Consider the following 17301-nt stretch of genomic DNA (forward strand, 5'->3'; position numbering starts at 1 on the left):
TGCAGACAGCATATATCTTTTATTAAGATGACATTATTCTTGAAATTGCAACAAATGCCAACTCAGGGTCATCAGGCCTTGGAAAAGAGACATTTCCATAAAGAATCTCCATAGCTCCTTCCTTTGTCAACAGGATATGTCTTACTGCTGCACAGAATTCAGTGCTTAGAGGTTAGAGTCAATGTAGAGGACACTCGGAAGATTTGGGGAAGCATGTTACTCAGTTGGTAAAACATTTCCTCAGAAATTGTCTGGGGGGAGGAAAGAAAAAGAAAACAATAAAGAGATACACCAGTAAGCTTTAGCTTTTTGCTGTAGTTTGGAAGAACTAAATCTGTTTAAACTATGTTTTTTAACATTTAAAAGAGTGTTGCAGTTTTTCAGAAGGCCAAGAAGATTGTTTTCAAAATGGACATTATAATTCTATTTAATTCAATCAAAAGAAAAAGATTGACCTTAAAATCATGTTTGTATATTTATGGGATATATCTCTTTCCAGTACATTTCCTGTTCTAATAATTGATCAGTTCTGGTAAGCAGAATCAGGACAGTGCTGTTCATTATCTACAGGACTTCTGCTGTCTGAATTCCAACGTTAGAGTCATCTTCAGTTTATTTATTCTTTGCTTCCTCCTTGCTCAGCAGTTTAGTACTTTGTCAACAAGTATTTGCTATTTCTTTCATACCACAATTCTGATTTTTTACAGAACTTCTAGCACCGCTTTTAGAATAAAAACAAACCAAAAAAATAACAACACAAAAACCACCTCAGTGTTGGTCACATTTGCAAAATTTCCTGTTTCTGCAAATCAGAACTCCAAGTTAAATCATTCCAGAATCTTTATTACAATTAACTTGAAAAATCTAGAGTAATCAATCGCTTTGTGGAAGCATGACTGAACCCAGTACATTGCAATTTTCCAAGATGCTCAACAGTACGACTAACAAAAAACTAACGTTATATAATGCAATGTTAGTCCCAACTCTTCAGAAAAAATAGGAGAAAAAAAAGAGTATCTTCTTTTAAGGTTACGTATTAACCATTGATAAAGGTGAACTTCCCAGTTTGCATTTTCAGCATCCTCAAAAGATATTACAGGATACCCAAAAATATAAAACCCTTTCATTCCTGTTTTGTAAGCAAGGGATGAAACTAACAGCAATTAGGTTTAAGCTCAAACTAAAAAACAGGGCATAAATCTAGATCTGCTGGCATTTAACTTCTTGTTCCCAGTCTCCCAGTTTAGACACAAACTTGATTTAACGTACCTGCGGTACCAAGAATTGTACAGTCCGAGAAATTCCTCCATCCCATGAAGCCATTTCCATCATGAAACCTAAAAACCAGCACTCATATTATATTCATTATATATGTACACTCCTCCCTCAATTACACTGTTATCATGCAATGAGGAAGTTTTCACATACAATTAGGATTTTAACCGCCTTAACTAGGGATATAGTTAGTCACATTTAAATCAGACTTGACTGATCAACTGACTGAAATCTGATTTAACTGGAAAATCTAATGAGGAATTATTGAGAAAATTGGAATACCTTTAAAGAGCAAAATAACCAGGTCTATGGTACAGCAGAATACTAGCCAGCAGAAGTGAGAACTTTCTCCGAATATGATTATTAGGAGTTTTTCCAATAGCTTGCTTTCATTGAGAAGCAGCTTTTTTCTTTAGCTCTGATGTGATCACATCCAGATGAATGAGTGCAAGACAATATCCAGTTGCCAAAAGGGTTTTGGCCATCTGGCAAGAACAGGAACTACTTGGACTTACTTACATAGAAAATGCTTAATGCTCAGTGCTCAACTTATCATCATTTGGCATTTTTATGCTAGCATTTCCTAACTATAACCAACGAACTACAAGGTCCACAGAAATACATTAGTGACAAATAAAGATGCTTGGAAAAATACTTGTATAATGAAAATGGTTACATGGATGATATTTCATTGTGAACCGATGAAGTTCACAACAGCAAGAGATTTCTTAAGTAGGTGGTAGAAAGAACATAACTATTAGCATTTTAAATACTCTAAATGACTGTTGCGAGTGTTTAAGTGCAGGACACAAGAATGCAGCAAGCAGTAACACAGTTGGGAAATATAGGAAATGACAGTCAAATCATGATGACTTTCAAGCAAAAAGGCGAATTAGCGTATAAACCAGTCTTGAAAAAGTATAGGTAATTGTCACTGGGGAAATTAAAATACAACAGACACTGGGAAGTATACTGTAGAGAACCACCTTCTCCTGCCCTCCTTCAGAGATTGCTCAAATGCAGTAAGGGCTTTTTCTTTCACTGTCTTTGTAACAGTTGTGAAGATATTTTCAAAACACTTTTAGTTTCCATTCTAGTGTGAGATTATTTCCTGATGCTTAAAATAGTCCCACAATAATAGTTAATATTTTTAAAGAGAAAGCATAAGTGTTTTAACAAGTAGTAAGTTACTAAAATGACTTGTTTTGGGGAAAACATACAGCTTGATTTAAGACTGGATGTCATCAAATGCAACACTGGAAATGAGCTGAAGCATTTACTAACATACCTTTAACACACTTGAACACAAGCTCTGCTCTCTTTAAGCACCATGGAATAGTCATTTCCTAAAAATAAATAAATAAATGAAAAAGGTCCAATGCCCATGGATCTACCATCAAGAGAAAAAAGGAAAATTGTTAAAAATAATAAGTTATTACCATAAAACCATATTTTTCCACCAGGTATCCAAGCAGCATTACAGGCCATGATGAGGGACTCAGTTTTCTGAAGTACTCTACACAGGTGGTGTGTGTATATGTGTATGGACACATAAACACATATGACCCATGTATACAAATATATTTTATATATATATATTTATATATATTTATATACATGTATATGAGACCATAAAAGCACAGCCACTGCTTATTGGTATGAGAGCCTAGTGTCTGAACAGCCTATATATTTTTAAGATCTTGAAAAACAAACACACACCACCATACTGTTGATAATAATCCTATTAATGTCACTGGAAAATGGGTCTACTTAATTCCTCTGTGGAACTTCAGAAAAACGTGCAATAACCAATTGTAACTATCAGATTTGTGCTTCAGTTAGCTGAAGAGAGGCTCCTGACCATGTCTTAACAGCAGTAGCTGATGATTAACAGCTATTTTTGATGACTCTGGTTTAGGTTTATTGGCACACCCATACACCTTCAGTAAAATATCTCTAATACTGAAATTGGTAGAAATAATTTTATCCTAAAGGTGCATTTTTATTAAGAGCTAAAATAAACAAAATCCGGCTTCATCCGATGGGACGGGTTTCAGATATGACCAGACAGCAAATTCCTGAAGTTAAACACCAAGATGGTATATGAAAAGCACCTGTATAAGCTACCTTACTGTATGGCAAACAGGCCCTGGTCTAAAGAATTTAAGTAACAGTTCAAATGCATTAGTACATCAAGCATTCTTCAGCTGTAAACTATAAAAATCAATTATATTAAGATGAACATTCCTAGTTAGAGGCAGAAAGAATGTCACTGTAAACACTTCTCAGGAAGAAAATAATACTTATTTGTTCTGATGTGCCCTCCAACATCAAAAAGTGCACTTTCTAGTATGAACATAGGAATATACACATGGAATCAAATTTATCATTCCATGTACCGTTTAAAATTTATGCTTTATAGAATTTTGTATTCAGTAAAGCCAGCATTTATTTTGCTATGTCAAGCAGTGTGCAAGCTGTCATTTTCAAAAAGCTTAATTTCAGGATTTAAAAAGATTATTTGAGAAGCAAGGTTGTCCAGGAATGCTGACTGATAATGTTGAGTCAATATATTGAATGTCTCTACACTAAGCAACAACTAAAAGCTTCATTTTTTTCTTAGGTGGGAGCATCTCCCTATATTCTCCCATACCTGAAATAATAACAGCCTTATAGTAACATAAAAACAGCCTAAGTTAGAATAACTTTACAGACCTTTTTTTTTTTCATGAGGTAAATTCTTGCATCAATAGATGCTGCTTTTAGACTATACAACATGTGAATCAGAAACAACAATATTGGACAATTTATTTTTTTTCTTTTCTAACCTTTCTGGAAGAAATAGCTGGTCTTTGTTATAATTTATCTGCCCACATTTGCATTCTGTCACAAGCAATGTAGGAGTTTATTGCTACTTTTGATCACTGTTTTGGCTTAGGTTAAAAATGAATACCTAAAAAGAAAGGTCCTGTTGCTCTGAAGGCAACTTACAAGCACATTATATAATCAATAAAAGAAACTAGCCTTAAAAGGACTGATTGAGACAGCAGGATATGACTCTACTCCTCAGACTATTTCAGAGAAACATAGATGTTAAATCTTGTGGTCACTCAAGGAAATAACAGGTTGAATCTACAATGTCAGTGCATGCAAGCCACAAGAACAGAGAATGACGCAGTAATGATTTGATTTTAATTCATCTTTAAAAACTTAAGTTATCATGATCTTGACACATTGTCAGGACTTTTCCCTATATGTAAATTAAGTAACAATTGTGGAAATTAATAGCCAGATAAGTGCCAATTCAAAACACAGCACAGGAGACAGGAAAATAACAAACACCCCATCACATACGGTAAGTTTTAGTTAACAGCATTCTAGCAAGTAAAAAAAGCGTCTGGGACTCTTGGTTTCATTCACTACAGAAAGCACACACCATTCCTTTTCAGGATGAATAGATCTTTTGTTAGGTTAACATTCCTTTAGCTGATAAAAGTAAAAAAGGCCAATTGCACTGATTAGAAAGATATGCTGCAAACTTTCTCATCACTGAAATCTGTGACAGAGTCACTGCATGGAGTTGCTGCTTTTTTGAATCTAGAAGACCATCCTTAAGTCTCTGCAGAAGTCTGTGCAGAACCAGGTAATGAAAACATTAAGTCCATACACTTCTTATGGGACAAAGATTTCAAACCAAAATTCAATGGTTAATTTCAGTTAAGTTAAGAATTAGCAAGGTGTTTATTTAAAGTATATCTATGCATGTTTCATGGTATGAAACAGTAAGAGAAAAACTGAAAGTTAATACACTCTTTGATAATCTCTCTACATGTATAAATGACATTCACAAATATTTACTGCACACCTTATATTCCCTTAATATCAACTTTTTTCAAACATTTTTTTCTTAACTTATCATCACATAGGCAGCTGCCTGAGAGCCCTGAAGAGGTCTGTTTTCTTCCACATTGCTATATGGATGGCAGCATATGATACCCCTTATGTTGAAACTACCAAGGAAGTATGCCAACTCCAGCATTTTTAATGATTACTTGTAACCATTTAATTCCCTAGTTCAGTTTATGTTAGATTCAGTAAAATGATCAGACATTAGGACCTCAGTTGTCCTAAATTTGAACTTGTCTATTTTTGTCTTTCTCAAATATCAAACACAGTTTCCTTCCTTTACTGAAATTAATGATCAGAACAGGAAAAAAGAAAAAAAAACAAACAAAAACAAACAAACAAAAAAACCCTGTTGTTATTGTTGTTGAAGTAACATGAAAAAACAAGGAAAACAGAATTCTTAATTATTTTTTTTCTAAATGATTCTAAATGAGGCTAAATGATAACGAAGGGTAACAGCTTCACTGAGACTGATACACTCATCATTTTTGTGGGGTTATAAACACTACTCTTCCATCCATAAAAGAAAACATTTGTGAAATACACAAAGCAAACTCATGATGAATGCTTGCCACAGCGAAGCACGCAAACATCTCTGCAGCTGTGCTCCTGGTTAACCACTTTACAAAAATGTTTTTTATGTAGGTGGTAAACGCAGATTCAAAACTGGAGCTGCTGAAGGCACCAAGTTCAGGTTAACCTTCGGAAATCTGTTGTTATTCACTCTTCCCTCAACAACAAGTTACAGACTTGTGTGTTTCAAATGAGGTCAGCCAGCTGCAAAACACCGTAATAAACGATGCTGCTAATGCAATTCATGCAGTTCAGTTTTGGCTCAGCCTATGCTTATCATACAGGTCACTTTCAGCTTACTCCACAGATACTTAAAAAGCTTAATATTAAAGATGAATCATTTTAGGACTTTTAAGAATCCAGCATCAGACAAGTAGACGGTTCTTCAGTTTCACACATTTCAGCAACAACACCTTCCTAAAAGCATGGTGAACATCTGGTCTTGTGCTCTATTTGTATTTTAAACACGTTATTTTTAGCTTTCATTGTATATATGTATTTAAAAGGAAAAAAAAAAAAAAAAGGTTAATGGGGTCACTTGCCAACTTGATTAAGAGAAGAGCTCTATAAACTTCTGAAACACAGTAATTGGGTCCCATTAATAACTCAGGTTGCTGTCCTGCAAGTTGATTACTTGCATTTGCATACAAAAAGTGTTAATACCAAAGATGTAAAAATATATTTCTGAAATAAAATCTATTACTAAAAGTTCACATTTTGAGGCACATCCTTTAGAATCTTCATTATTGGATATTTTTAACATTGCTTGAACTTTATAGACCCCTATCTTGCAAAAGGGATCCAGTTCTACATGGTGTTCAGATAAAATTATGTAAAAAAAAATAAAATTAGTTATTCCACCTATTAAAAGCAATCCAATGATGAGCCTCTTTCTTGCTATGAGTCAGGCACTTTCCAAGGAGAGGCAGTCTTGAAATTGGTGCCAATTTTTTTTAAAAGAAAGACAACAACATAACAGATTGCAAGTAAACATATGCAAAGATATAATTAACAGCAGTGTTATCTTATTCTCCTTATTTCTTTTAGTTTGTAAGTTTGTCACCTAAGGAAGTGCGGCATGTGGCTGTACTTTCTGTCTGCTGGATCTCTCCCCACCTCCATTTTCTTCCCTGCCAGTTATCTTTTGAAGCTGATCTGACAGAGGAAAGATTGTAAATGGTATTAAATCATAAGTTTACTATGCACGGAAAAAAAAATACAGTTGAGTAAGAGAAAAGTTCTACACACTAGTGTCCCACTGAAGAAAAAAATACAGCAGTTCTGCAGAATAAGCACACTTATGTCACCAATGGATGTGACATATCACTTGAGTCTCAGCAGTATGCTTCTTCTTCTCCAGCTCGTATGTGGGGGGCTCTGGGGCAGAAACTAAACATGCAAGTAATTAGGGCATGAAGAAGGAGACCATTCAGAGCAAAGGTGAAATTTTGTTACTGCTGCACAGGGCTGAGGTTATAAAGAATGGTGTTTAGGGGTACAGAATTCAAATTTTCTAAGAAAACAGGCTTTGCTAGTTTTGCTGCTCATAAAAAGTTAGTTTTAATTTTTTTCTAGCTAGAAGCAATTATAATTTGCATCTGCTATTACTATTATATCAGCATCTTACAAACTATAGTTTCTAAGCAAAAACTGCTGCCACAAAATATCTTTTTAACATCTAAATATGTAGTCCTATCACCTCTTTCACTAATACCTCTGGAACCGTGCACTGAGCTGGATCAAAGGGAGATGGAAATAAAAATGAAGAGGTTCAGCTGACTGAAAAGCTTGTAACTGATTCAGTTCCTTAACTCACGTCACTATACAGATACCAATGGTAGCACAATGATGTGGCAGGAGCATGTGACTGGGATAAATTGCTCCATTTGTCTTAAACAAGAATGAGACATATCCTTTCCAGAAAAAAAAAATATTGTTGCACCTTAGAAGCTAAGAAGAAAACAAAACTTTAAATTTACTTACTTCTGACATATCATGTACCAACAGGAGAGGAATGCTAATGGTAGTAATGTCATGTGTGCAGCAAACTTTGAGAATGTTTCTGAGTCCCATGATCGCAGGATCCCGAGCAGTTATGTTTCCAGATCTTACATTATCATCCACACAAAGGTGAAACGCAACATGAATTTCAGAAAGATTTGAATGGCGTGTTATGTAGAATTCCCCTACAGAATTACATAAACCAAAAAGGCAAGGTATCACAGTAGTGACCTATACTGAAACACAATTGTTATGAAATGTAAGAATAGGGTCAGTAAGTTAAGACAAAAGGTAATACAAGCAGACAGCAGATCAGAACACGTACATAAGGAGATACATAAAAGTTAGAAACTAACTGATCTAAAATCTCTTGGAGCATGATTGTTTTACATTCATCCTACACACACTTCCCTGCTTTGATGAGTTTCACAAGCATCAGGGACACCTGGCGTAATAAGATGTAACAGTGCCAGAACAAGCGGATACGATCTATATATAGCATGAAACAAAAAAGCAAACACAGAGGAGGTGTAATACTCAAAATATATAATGTAAGCACTGAATTGCAGACAGATGTGGGAGGCGGAAATACCAAAAATGGATGCATTAAAATAAAGTATGCAAAAAGTCTGTGGAAAAGGATAGTGGGTTATGCAATAACAAATACATTCTAGAAGACAGAGGTATAAATGATCTTTAGAATTTAAAACAATTCATAACAATGGGAAGATTAGTTACAAAGCTGCTTTCAAGAAGACATCTTGCCAGAGAGATTTTTAGGCTTAGTTTTCATTTATCAAAGATAAAGAAGCAGTAAATGGGCAGTAAAATGCAGGTCTCTGCACCTTACCTTTCCGCTGGAGAGCAAAACATCTATACTGGAGTCAACAAAAAAGCAGGTATACAATACCACTACTGTTCCAGTCAACAGACAAGCATCTTTCTTCAAACCTATTTTCACTGGCAATTCCAGTTAAGACTTCCTTTGCACTGGATTATCTGAAGAATGGGTACGTACTCCTTCCTGATGATGGCTAAAGTAATCCCCAGCAATGTCCATCTAATAGTAACGATACGCTTCCCACTGCAGCAAGATTTTACTGGGATTTATCTATTAAGGATCAAAGCGGATTTATAATCCACTTATATGACCAAGATCTAAGACAATCTTGAAAGCAATTTTAAGAAGCCCTCCTATTACCCATGGGTTGTATGGATTTGTCTCCTTCCCCTACACCTCCAACTGTGCATTCATCTTCAAACTCCACAGCAGCTTTCCATGGTAAAAATCACAGATTCCCTCTTTTAGAGAAATGCATTCTTACATTCTCAAAGTTAAAATACATTCTAAAATGCTTTACTGGATCAGAACAGTGACATATATAGTTATTTTCACAAAGTTATTTGATATTATTTGTGTTTCTTTTTTTTTTTCCAGAATCCTCAGAGATCTTTTTATCTCCCCTCAAATTCTGAAGAGAAATTTTAGGCATAGAGAAGTGATTTGCCCCACAGTCATATGATGTGGTGGCAAAGCTGGGAATAGAAACCAGATGTCCTGACACCCAGTTCTCTGCCTTAGCCACAAGAACATCCTTCTCCTCTGATTGAGGTCAACTTAGGTTTAGTTTATAATTTATGTTCTGAATTTAGAGCTAAAAATGTGCATCCATAAAACAAAATTTGTTCTAAGAAGAGGGGGGGAAACCTCTTCAATGGAACTCACCTGGTAAAATATTTGACTGGTTTCGTTCAATATTCTTGGATTTATCTTCAGTTCCACTTTCTTTATTTCCTGTATATAAACAAATACCACAAATATGAAACATAACATGTATTAATCGTTAATTATTATCATTAATGCTTTATCATATAAAATGTACTGAGATGATATCCAGCTTGAATTTTCACCATAAAGTTGGATAAATCACAGAATCACAGAATTTCTAGGTTGGAAGAGACCTCAAGATCATCGAGTCCAACCTCTAACCTAACACTAACAGTCCCCACTAAACCATATCCCTAAGCTCTACATCTAAACGTCTTTTGAAGACTTCCAGGGATGGTGACTCCACCACCTCCCTGGGCAGCCCGTTCCAGTGCCTCACAACCCTTTCAGTAAAGAAATTCTTCCTAACATCTAACCTAAAACTCCCCTGGCATAACTTTAGCCCATTCCCCCTCGTCCTGTCACCAGGCACATGGGAGAACAGGCCAACCCCCACCTCTCTACAGCCTCCTTTAATGTACTTATACAGAGCAATAAGGTCACCCCTGAGCCTCCTCTTCTCCAGGCTGAACAAGCCCAGCTCCTTCAGCCGCTCCTCATAGGACTTGCTCTCCAGGCCCCTCACCAGCTTCGTCGCCCTTCTTTGGACCCGCTCAAGCACCTCCATGTCCTTCTTGTAGCGAGGGGCCCAAAACTGAACACAGTACTCGAGGTGCGGCCTCACCAGAGCCGAGTACAGGGGGACGATCACCTCCCTAGCCCTGCTGGTCACAGTGTTTCTGATACAAGCCAGGATGCCGTTGGCCTTCTTGGCCACCTGAGCACACTGCTGGCTCATATTCAGCCGACTGTCCACCATCACTCCCAGGTCCTTCTCTGCTTGGCAGCTCTCCAACCATTCCTCTCCCAGCCTGTAGTTCTGCTTGGGGTTATTGCGCCCCAGGTGCAGGACCCGGCACTTGGCCTTGTTGAACTTCATACAGTTGACCTCAGCCCATCGGTGCAGCCTATCCATATCCTCCTGCAGAGCCTTCCTACCCTCGAGCAGATCGACACACGCACCTAGCTTGGTGTCATCTGCAAACTTACTGAGGGTGCACTCAATGCCGTCATCCAGATCATCGATGAAGATGTTAAAGAGGACCGGCCCCAGCACCGAGCCCTGGGGGACGCCACTAGTGACTGGCCTCCAACTGGACTTGGAATGTGAGGGTTGGACAAGAATTGTTTCTGCCGACTTCAATAAATGCTGAACTGATTATGAAATTATAAATGAACTTATCAAATTATAAGCTTTCTTTTTTAATCATTCTATGATACCTCTTTATTCAGACAAATGGAAACACACTGTTCTCAAATGGAATGCTAAACTTTCTGAATTACCCTCACAACTGCATAGTACCTTGCTATTGCTTTTTCAATAATGCATATATTTAAAACAAGTTTGTTCCTAGTATTGCAAGGAAAATTTTAACAGAAATTTACATAAATCACCAATATAAAAACAGTTTTCAGAATTCTCCTTAAGACTACAGCAATATGCAGACTCCTAAGAAAACTTGTTTCGCCATGTACTCTTATGAATCTATTCATGTTACTGACGTATTTAAACCACACAAGTAGTTCTCTACAAGAAAAACAAAGCTTCATGATGTACAAGTACTGCCTTAACACCATGTGGTCAGAAAATTTCTATGCCATTTGTAAAAATAACTGCGAAGTAAACCATTCACAAGGATTTGGTCAATACTAAAGAGTATACACATATAGTCAATTTATTACTCCATTTTTAGTACTTATTTATATGGAGGGGAATAAGTTGTAACACATTTGCAATTTTTAAGGCTCTGACTTTCATTTTCTATATAAATACAAGTCAGGTAAGTCCATGTTGTCACCAGCAGTTTAAGCTGCAGAGGAAAGTATAATTACCCTACATATTTCCCATGCTGCTAAAGTGTGATCAGAACTTAAGGACTTTTTTTTCTCTAAATTTATGTCTATTATGGAATCAATGACATCATGTGGACATACTGTCAGTGAACACAGGATTTTATGCAGACCTCTCTGAGTTAACTGACAAACCAGAACATCACATGTTATTGATTTGTAGATATGAAGAAGAGTGAAATCAAGTCACCCCTAACTATAAACATTCTACTGACCACTATGCTATTTCAAGGAAAGTAATTTTGGTTGTCACTGACCATGATGTCTTTTCGACTTACTGCTACGCTGTGCTCTGGCCTTAAGTACAACCTTCTGGACAATTTCAAGTTGTTCTTGAATTCCAGGAAAATGAAAATCCGTGCATTCTTGGCAAACAGTTGCAAAATCTAGGAAAAAAATAAAGATTTAAATCCACGTCATAAGGATGTGCTTAGTAACATTACATAATGCTGTTATACAGTTTAAGCAAAGACAGATACAACAGCAAAACTAAAACAAAACAAACAAAAAAGCCCTGCTGCATTTCACCTTAAGTCCTAAAAAAAGCATTACATCAGAAACAAAGTGTTGTTTTTTTTTTTTAAAATAAATGAATTCCTTGGAAAAAAACAACTTGAAACAGTGCTGTTATTCTTCAAACAAAATAATCCATGCAAAAAATAAACCTGAAAATAACAGCAAGAATTACAGGATCACAGAATTCTAGGTGTTGTAAAGGACCTCAAGAGATCATTGGGTCCACACCCCCCTGCCAAAGCAGGTAAAACATACATGCATTAAATGTTACCATCCTTAAAGTGTTGATGCCTTATTAATAACAGTCCCTTGATCTGTGATGCTTTATTGAAGCATATATAGTAGATATTTCCAAGAGCAGCTATGGCACCCCAGTGTGTTTTGCAAAACAAGAGCTATTACATTCATAAACAGCATATCTGGAAAGTTTGGATTACAGTTGTTTCCTCTTGGTTCTCAAAACAGAGATCTGAAAGCTAAAGAAAAGTGCCATCAGCTGAAAAGAGCTGCCAGTTTCTTTTCCTGATAAGCAATGTCAGACTTGGAAAAATTAAATTAATAATTAGGATCATAACATACTGCCCCTGTAATGGATATTCTAAGCGCAGTATCCTGATGTCCAGCCTTTTCTCCATTTTTAAAAAAATGCATGGTTATCACTGTCAATGTTAAGTTAATGGCTGCCAAAACAAGCAATTATCAAGAAGATGAACTATACTAACCAATCGTGACTTACTTCTGAGGAACCTACTTGGATTAGATCCCAAAGTACTTAATGTATTTTGATTATCTGAGGATCACCATGTAATCCTGTGAACAGGCTATAACAGGAATAGGCAGGATATAAAGAAAACCTTAATATCCTTTATCTTTTTACATCCCCTGTATCATAAAGTCTATTTTCAAAATGCTTTAAGTTCTGGTGTCCAAAATCAAAGGAAGAAGCAGCTCATATTCTAAAAGACTGTGTTTTCTGTGTTTATCAAGATAAACTAAGGCCAGGAAACATTTTGTTTGAAACAAAAAAAAAAAAAAAAAAAGGAAAAGTCTCTTATTTAAATCAAAATTAAAGTTAGTTTTAGTTTACCATTTGAGTGTGCTATACCTACTTAAAATCTGAGTCATAGTAGCCCTACAAAGTCCTAATGTAAGACGCTCATGCTAGGTAATGCATAAATACAAAATACATGAGAAGACTATTCCTCTAGCTTACAAAAAGGAACCTGAATTAAATCTGGACATTGGAAGATCATAAAAAAAAAGTTCAACTTCCTGTTAAAAGCTGTTTTCCAGAGATGGGTCCAAGTCCAATTTCAAAAGTATATTTTACTAGTCGTTGTTTAGATATCGTAAGAGATGGTGTACCCAGAAAACACTGCAGTCATGTTTTTCAGTCTTGCAAATATCTCACATATATAGTGAACTTTGAGGCAAACTGAACCATCTTTGGATAACAGATTCACCAAAGATGCAACATCAAAATGTTTGTAAGACAACTGAGCTAGCAAAATATATACTAAACAAGAAGGACATTCAATAGGGTCCTCGAGATGGATCTAAACAAATTAGGTCAAACAAGTAAGTTGCAAGACTTTGTAGAACTGTACCCACTTTCCATTTAGCGTTTGCTGAGTGATTGGTCTTGCTCAAAACAACGCAAAATACTTGAATAAACAGCATACTCACATGAAGCTCATCTATATCAACCTTTGCTAATCTCGAGATTAGAGAGTGATTCTAGTCCATTGCCAAACAACAGCTATTAGGTTTGTGTTTTTCCATTTTAGGACAGAAGCAGAACATTTTCTACACTTTTGTAACCCAGAAATTTAGACTACCCATGACATTACCTCCCTATTTAAACACCAACATAAATGTATTATTTAAATATCTTCTATTATAACATTTTTTGCAAATGTTATGAACCTTTGAAGCCCCTAGCACATTTACATGTATTTTTCTTTAACAGGCCTTTTCGTACGGAGAATGGTTTCTGCGTAGTGCTCTTGCAACAAACAGATTTAACAATTTTAAAGCAAGTTTTCTTCTCAAAGGTATTTAGTACCTTTGCCAGAAGGTATCACTCTCACCAGACAGTAGATATAAAGAAACGTACCCAAACCTCTGTTGCTGCCTCTAGTAGTTTGAGGTCTTAGCACAACCAGATGTTCATTGGTGGTTTAAAGTAGCATATTTGATTCAGTTGGAAGAACAGAGACAATTTAAATGCAACATTTTAAAAAAGAATGGAGGTGCAGACAGCTGTGGAAAGTGCTCACAGTTAAGTTTGCCAAAGTCTGTTTGGAATTAAGAGGAATCAAAATTTACTAAGGATTATATTTTATAGATTATCCTATAGTCCCGTATTTCCCCCCTCTACTTTCCCCTTTGCTGAGGCTGCAGTATCTAATTTTGTGTTTAGTGGTATTATCTATATGTCCATTTTCTCTTGATCATCTAAGATTTATGTACAAATTTTCACCGTTAATTTAAATATTTAAGCAGTAATAACAAAAAGCAATGGAAAATGAGTACAAGAGTGAAATAAAACTCTGAGAATTAAACTTGGAAACCATATACAAAACAAATAGAACTGGAATTTTAATAGATACACTTCCCTCTCCTTATTACAAGCCTGATTCCACACTATTTTCAGAGTGCACCAAAGCCTACTTTCCTCCCCTTTCCAAGAAAATGCATATTAGAATTATGAAAAGTAATACTGTCTCTAGTCAAAAAGACATTTCATATGTAAATATTTAGGTATTAAATTTCAAGAGGAAGATGGCAAAGTCTACAAAGTTGTTCATAGAGAGCCTGGGTGGCCAAAATTCGAACAAGAACAAACACACGTGTCATTGGTTAGGCTTAGAACACCATCATAGAGACCAGTTAATCAAAAGATGTGCGCTTAAAGTGTCTATTAATTAAACTTTCCAAGAGTAGGTAATTAATACTCCTATTTTACTCCCATTGTTCCCTGTTAATGGAAGTTATGGTGATACAGATATTTAAAGTAAATGTATAAATATGCTACATGCTTACCAATTTTAAAACTTCAGTTTGAGTATTTCATTGTATGGCAAATTAACATTAGAGAGTTAGAAGACCCTACTGATTATCAGCTTGTGTAAGGCAGGCAAATTAACATTAAAGTGCCCACCCTAACACCTTACTTACTCAAATGCAAAACCTAGTACAGAGATACAAAAGTTAACAGCATATCAGAGTTCAAGTTACTTAGCACAGCTCTGTCCCCCATTCTTATCCATTTCTTTTTGCTTTTCCTACCCTTTTGTAATACCACTTGCAAAACATTTACTCTAGTAAATTTTAATTTTAATGTGAATACTTTTTGTGAGAGAAGACAGCAAGTCTCAAAGAGCGATGCTGGCTTTCACTGACCCGATATACTCCATCAGAGGACTCACCTCTTTTGATGCCACTGTATGAACTGATACGATTATCTACCAGTAATACCAGGCCACAGAGGGAAGTTGAGTAGAGGGACATTGCGGTTTGAAGCCTGTGAAGCTTTACTCCACTTCGATGATTACGCTTATGTTTACAAAAATCCAGCATATCAGCTCTCAGCAATCTCAAGTTATGCATGGTCTTCAACTGAGCTCCTGTACCAAATATAAACGATACAAACAGTATCATTAAATACAGTGGTATTTAATACAAACAGCAAAAGATGAAACTCACGATTATTATTAAACTGACCAAAATGTTCCCCTAAGCTTTGTGAAAAAAAATATAAGGAAAGTATAACCAATAATACAAAGTAAGTTCTTAACCACATATGCAATTTATATGCATATCAGCAAATTACAAAATAAGGACTACTTGAGTGCAGTCAAAACAGACAGCATAAGAAATCTCTACTACCTAAACAATACTAAAAGAAAAAAAAAATCAAGCATCCATTTTTCTGTTAATTTTTTTGGGGAACTAAATAAACACCCACATTTTAATTTATTAATCACTATGTGTATTGATGTTAACATGTTTTTCTATACTAGTCACCTTGCTAAAGTGGATACAAATTTGTTTTTAAAATGTTTTCCATTGAGTATTTTTCAGGTAGGTAGACACTGATACAGTTTATGCTGTATTGTACTTCTCTCCCAAACTGGGAATAATAAATATATTAATAGTTAAGTACTGTAAATAAAACACGGTTAGATGCATAATTTATTAGTTACTATCTTTGGATTTACTGTCAGTTTATTTTACTTACCCAAGTGAATAGTAAAACTTTCTTCTAAAAGTCTTTGCTCTTCATAAATTCTTCCATTTCCTTCCACAGATTCTCTCAACTGACTGGGCTGAACCTTAATTTCATCACTAAAATAATGAGAAACCTACTGATAGGTTTATACTAGCTTTTGCTGACAATGAACAACGTATTGCAAACTCTATCCAAAATTTCCTCAGCTAGTCTGTGGAAGCCAAGAAACTAAACCTATTTGAACGAACTCTACTCATCTGAAGTTCTGCCCTTCTGGTACGTAACACTTCATCCTTATACCAGCAGGAAGAGTAAACTTCACTATTAGATTTATATCATCAGGTTTCTTTGTAATGCATTTTGCGATTGAGCAATAAGAATCACAATACCTAGTTATAATGAAATGAACATATAAATAAATGGGAAAAAATCTCAGTCTATTTAGAACACAAAACTTTATTTATGAAGGTCCTGGATATGATATTCTTTCTACCTGCCTCCCCACACACAAAATGGGAGGTTAAAAAACCAGTCAAGCCAAGTTTGCCACACTGTACAAGCTTGGAAGCTATGCAGTCCTAGGAACATATTCTGGGACTAACATGCAAACTGCAAAAGACTTCCAAAACACAGAAATTCAGACACAATCGTGAGGAAAATAGTGAGAAATCTACACGTATATTATCTTCTAACATATTTCCCCTCCTCTCTCTCTCTTCCCTCATGTTCCATACACTCTGCTTTCTTATACCAAAAGTGAACACTTAAGAGGAAGTGAAGTATTTCATACTTTACGTTCCACGCCATTTTCATCTTATCACTCACATCCATTTTAAGCAAAGGTGTCATTTTCCCCATAAATCCTTTCTGTATACATCTAAACAATCTACTCAGGCTCTTCTACTAATGAGACACGAAAAAGCACCAGGTTTTACTCCTTTCATTTTCCAAATAGTAACGAAGGTGGTAGACACTAATGATACAGCATAGGGCTCTCCTCAAGTTACAAGTTTCAGTTTCCCTACTATATCCTCAACAAGAAAACAACTCTCACTATAAGTGGACAGACTGAAAGACTCCAAATATTTTAGCTGTACAGCGATGCCTATATAAAACA

At 35.7% G+C, this 17301-nt stretch overlaps 1 protein-coding gene across 7 annotated transcripts in view; it reads right to left on the reverse strand.

The window, feature by feature from the left end:
- The window catches only part of FERRY3 (FERRY endosomal RAB5 effector complex subunit 3), a 23388-nt gene continuing 6087 nt past the window's right edge, over positions 1 to 17301 (reverse strand). For 4 of the 7 annotated variants that reach the window (XM_027449909.3, XM_072042676.1, XM_027449908.3 and 1 more), the window contains 8 exons: positions 16194 to 16300; positions 15382 to 15579; positions 11692 to 11820; positions 9482 to 9550; positions 7738 to 7940; positions 2564 to 2621; positions 1270 to 1337; positions 1 to 251 (listed from right to left, as the gene is read on the reverse strand). In XM_027449909.3, coding sequence (XP_027305710.1) covers positions 159 to 251; positions 1270 to 1337; positions 2564 to 2621; positions 7738 to 7940; positions 9482 to 9550; positions 11692 to 11820; positions 15382 to 15579; positions 16194 to 16300 — 925 coding nt within the window. In that variant the 3' untranslated portion in view covers positions 1 to 158. Of the gene's footprint in view, positions 252 to 1269; positions 1338 to 2563; positions 2622 to 6817; positions 6910 to 7737; positions 7941 to 9481; positions 9551 to 11691; positions 11821 to 15381; positions 15580 to 16193; positions 16301 to 17301 lie in introns of all 7 variants that reach the window. The other 3 variants (XM_072042674.1, XM_038183840.2, XR_011811518.1) reach the window with 2 other exon arrangements.

This window comes from Anas platyrhynchos, chromosome 1, assembly GCF_047663525.1.
Source record: "Anas platyrhynchos isolate ZD024472 breed Pekin duck chromosome 1, IASCAAS_PekinDuck_T2T, whole genome shotgun sequence".
In the NCBI taxonomy this organism is placed as follows: domain Eukaryota; kingdom Metazoa; phylum Chordata; class Aves; order Anseriformes; family Anatidae; genus Anas; species Anas platyrhynchos.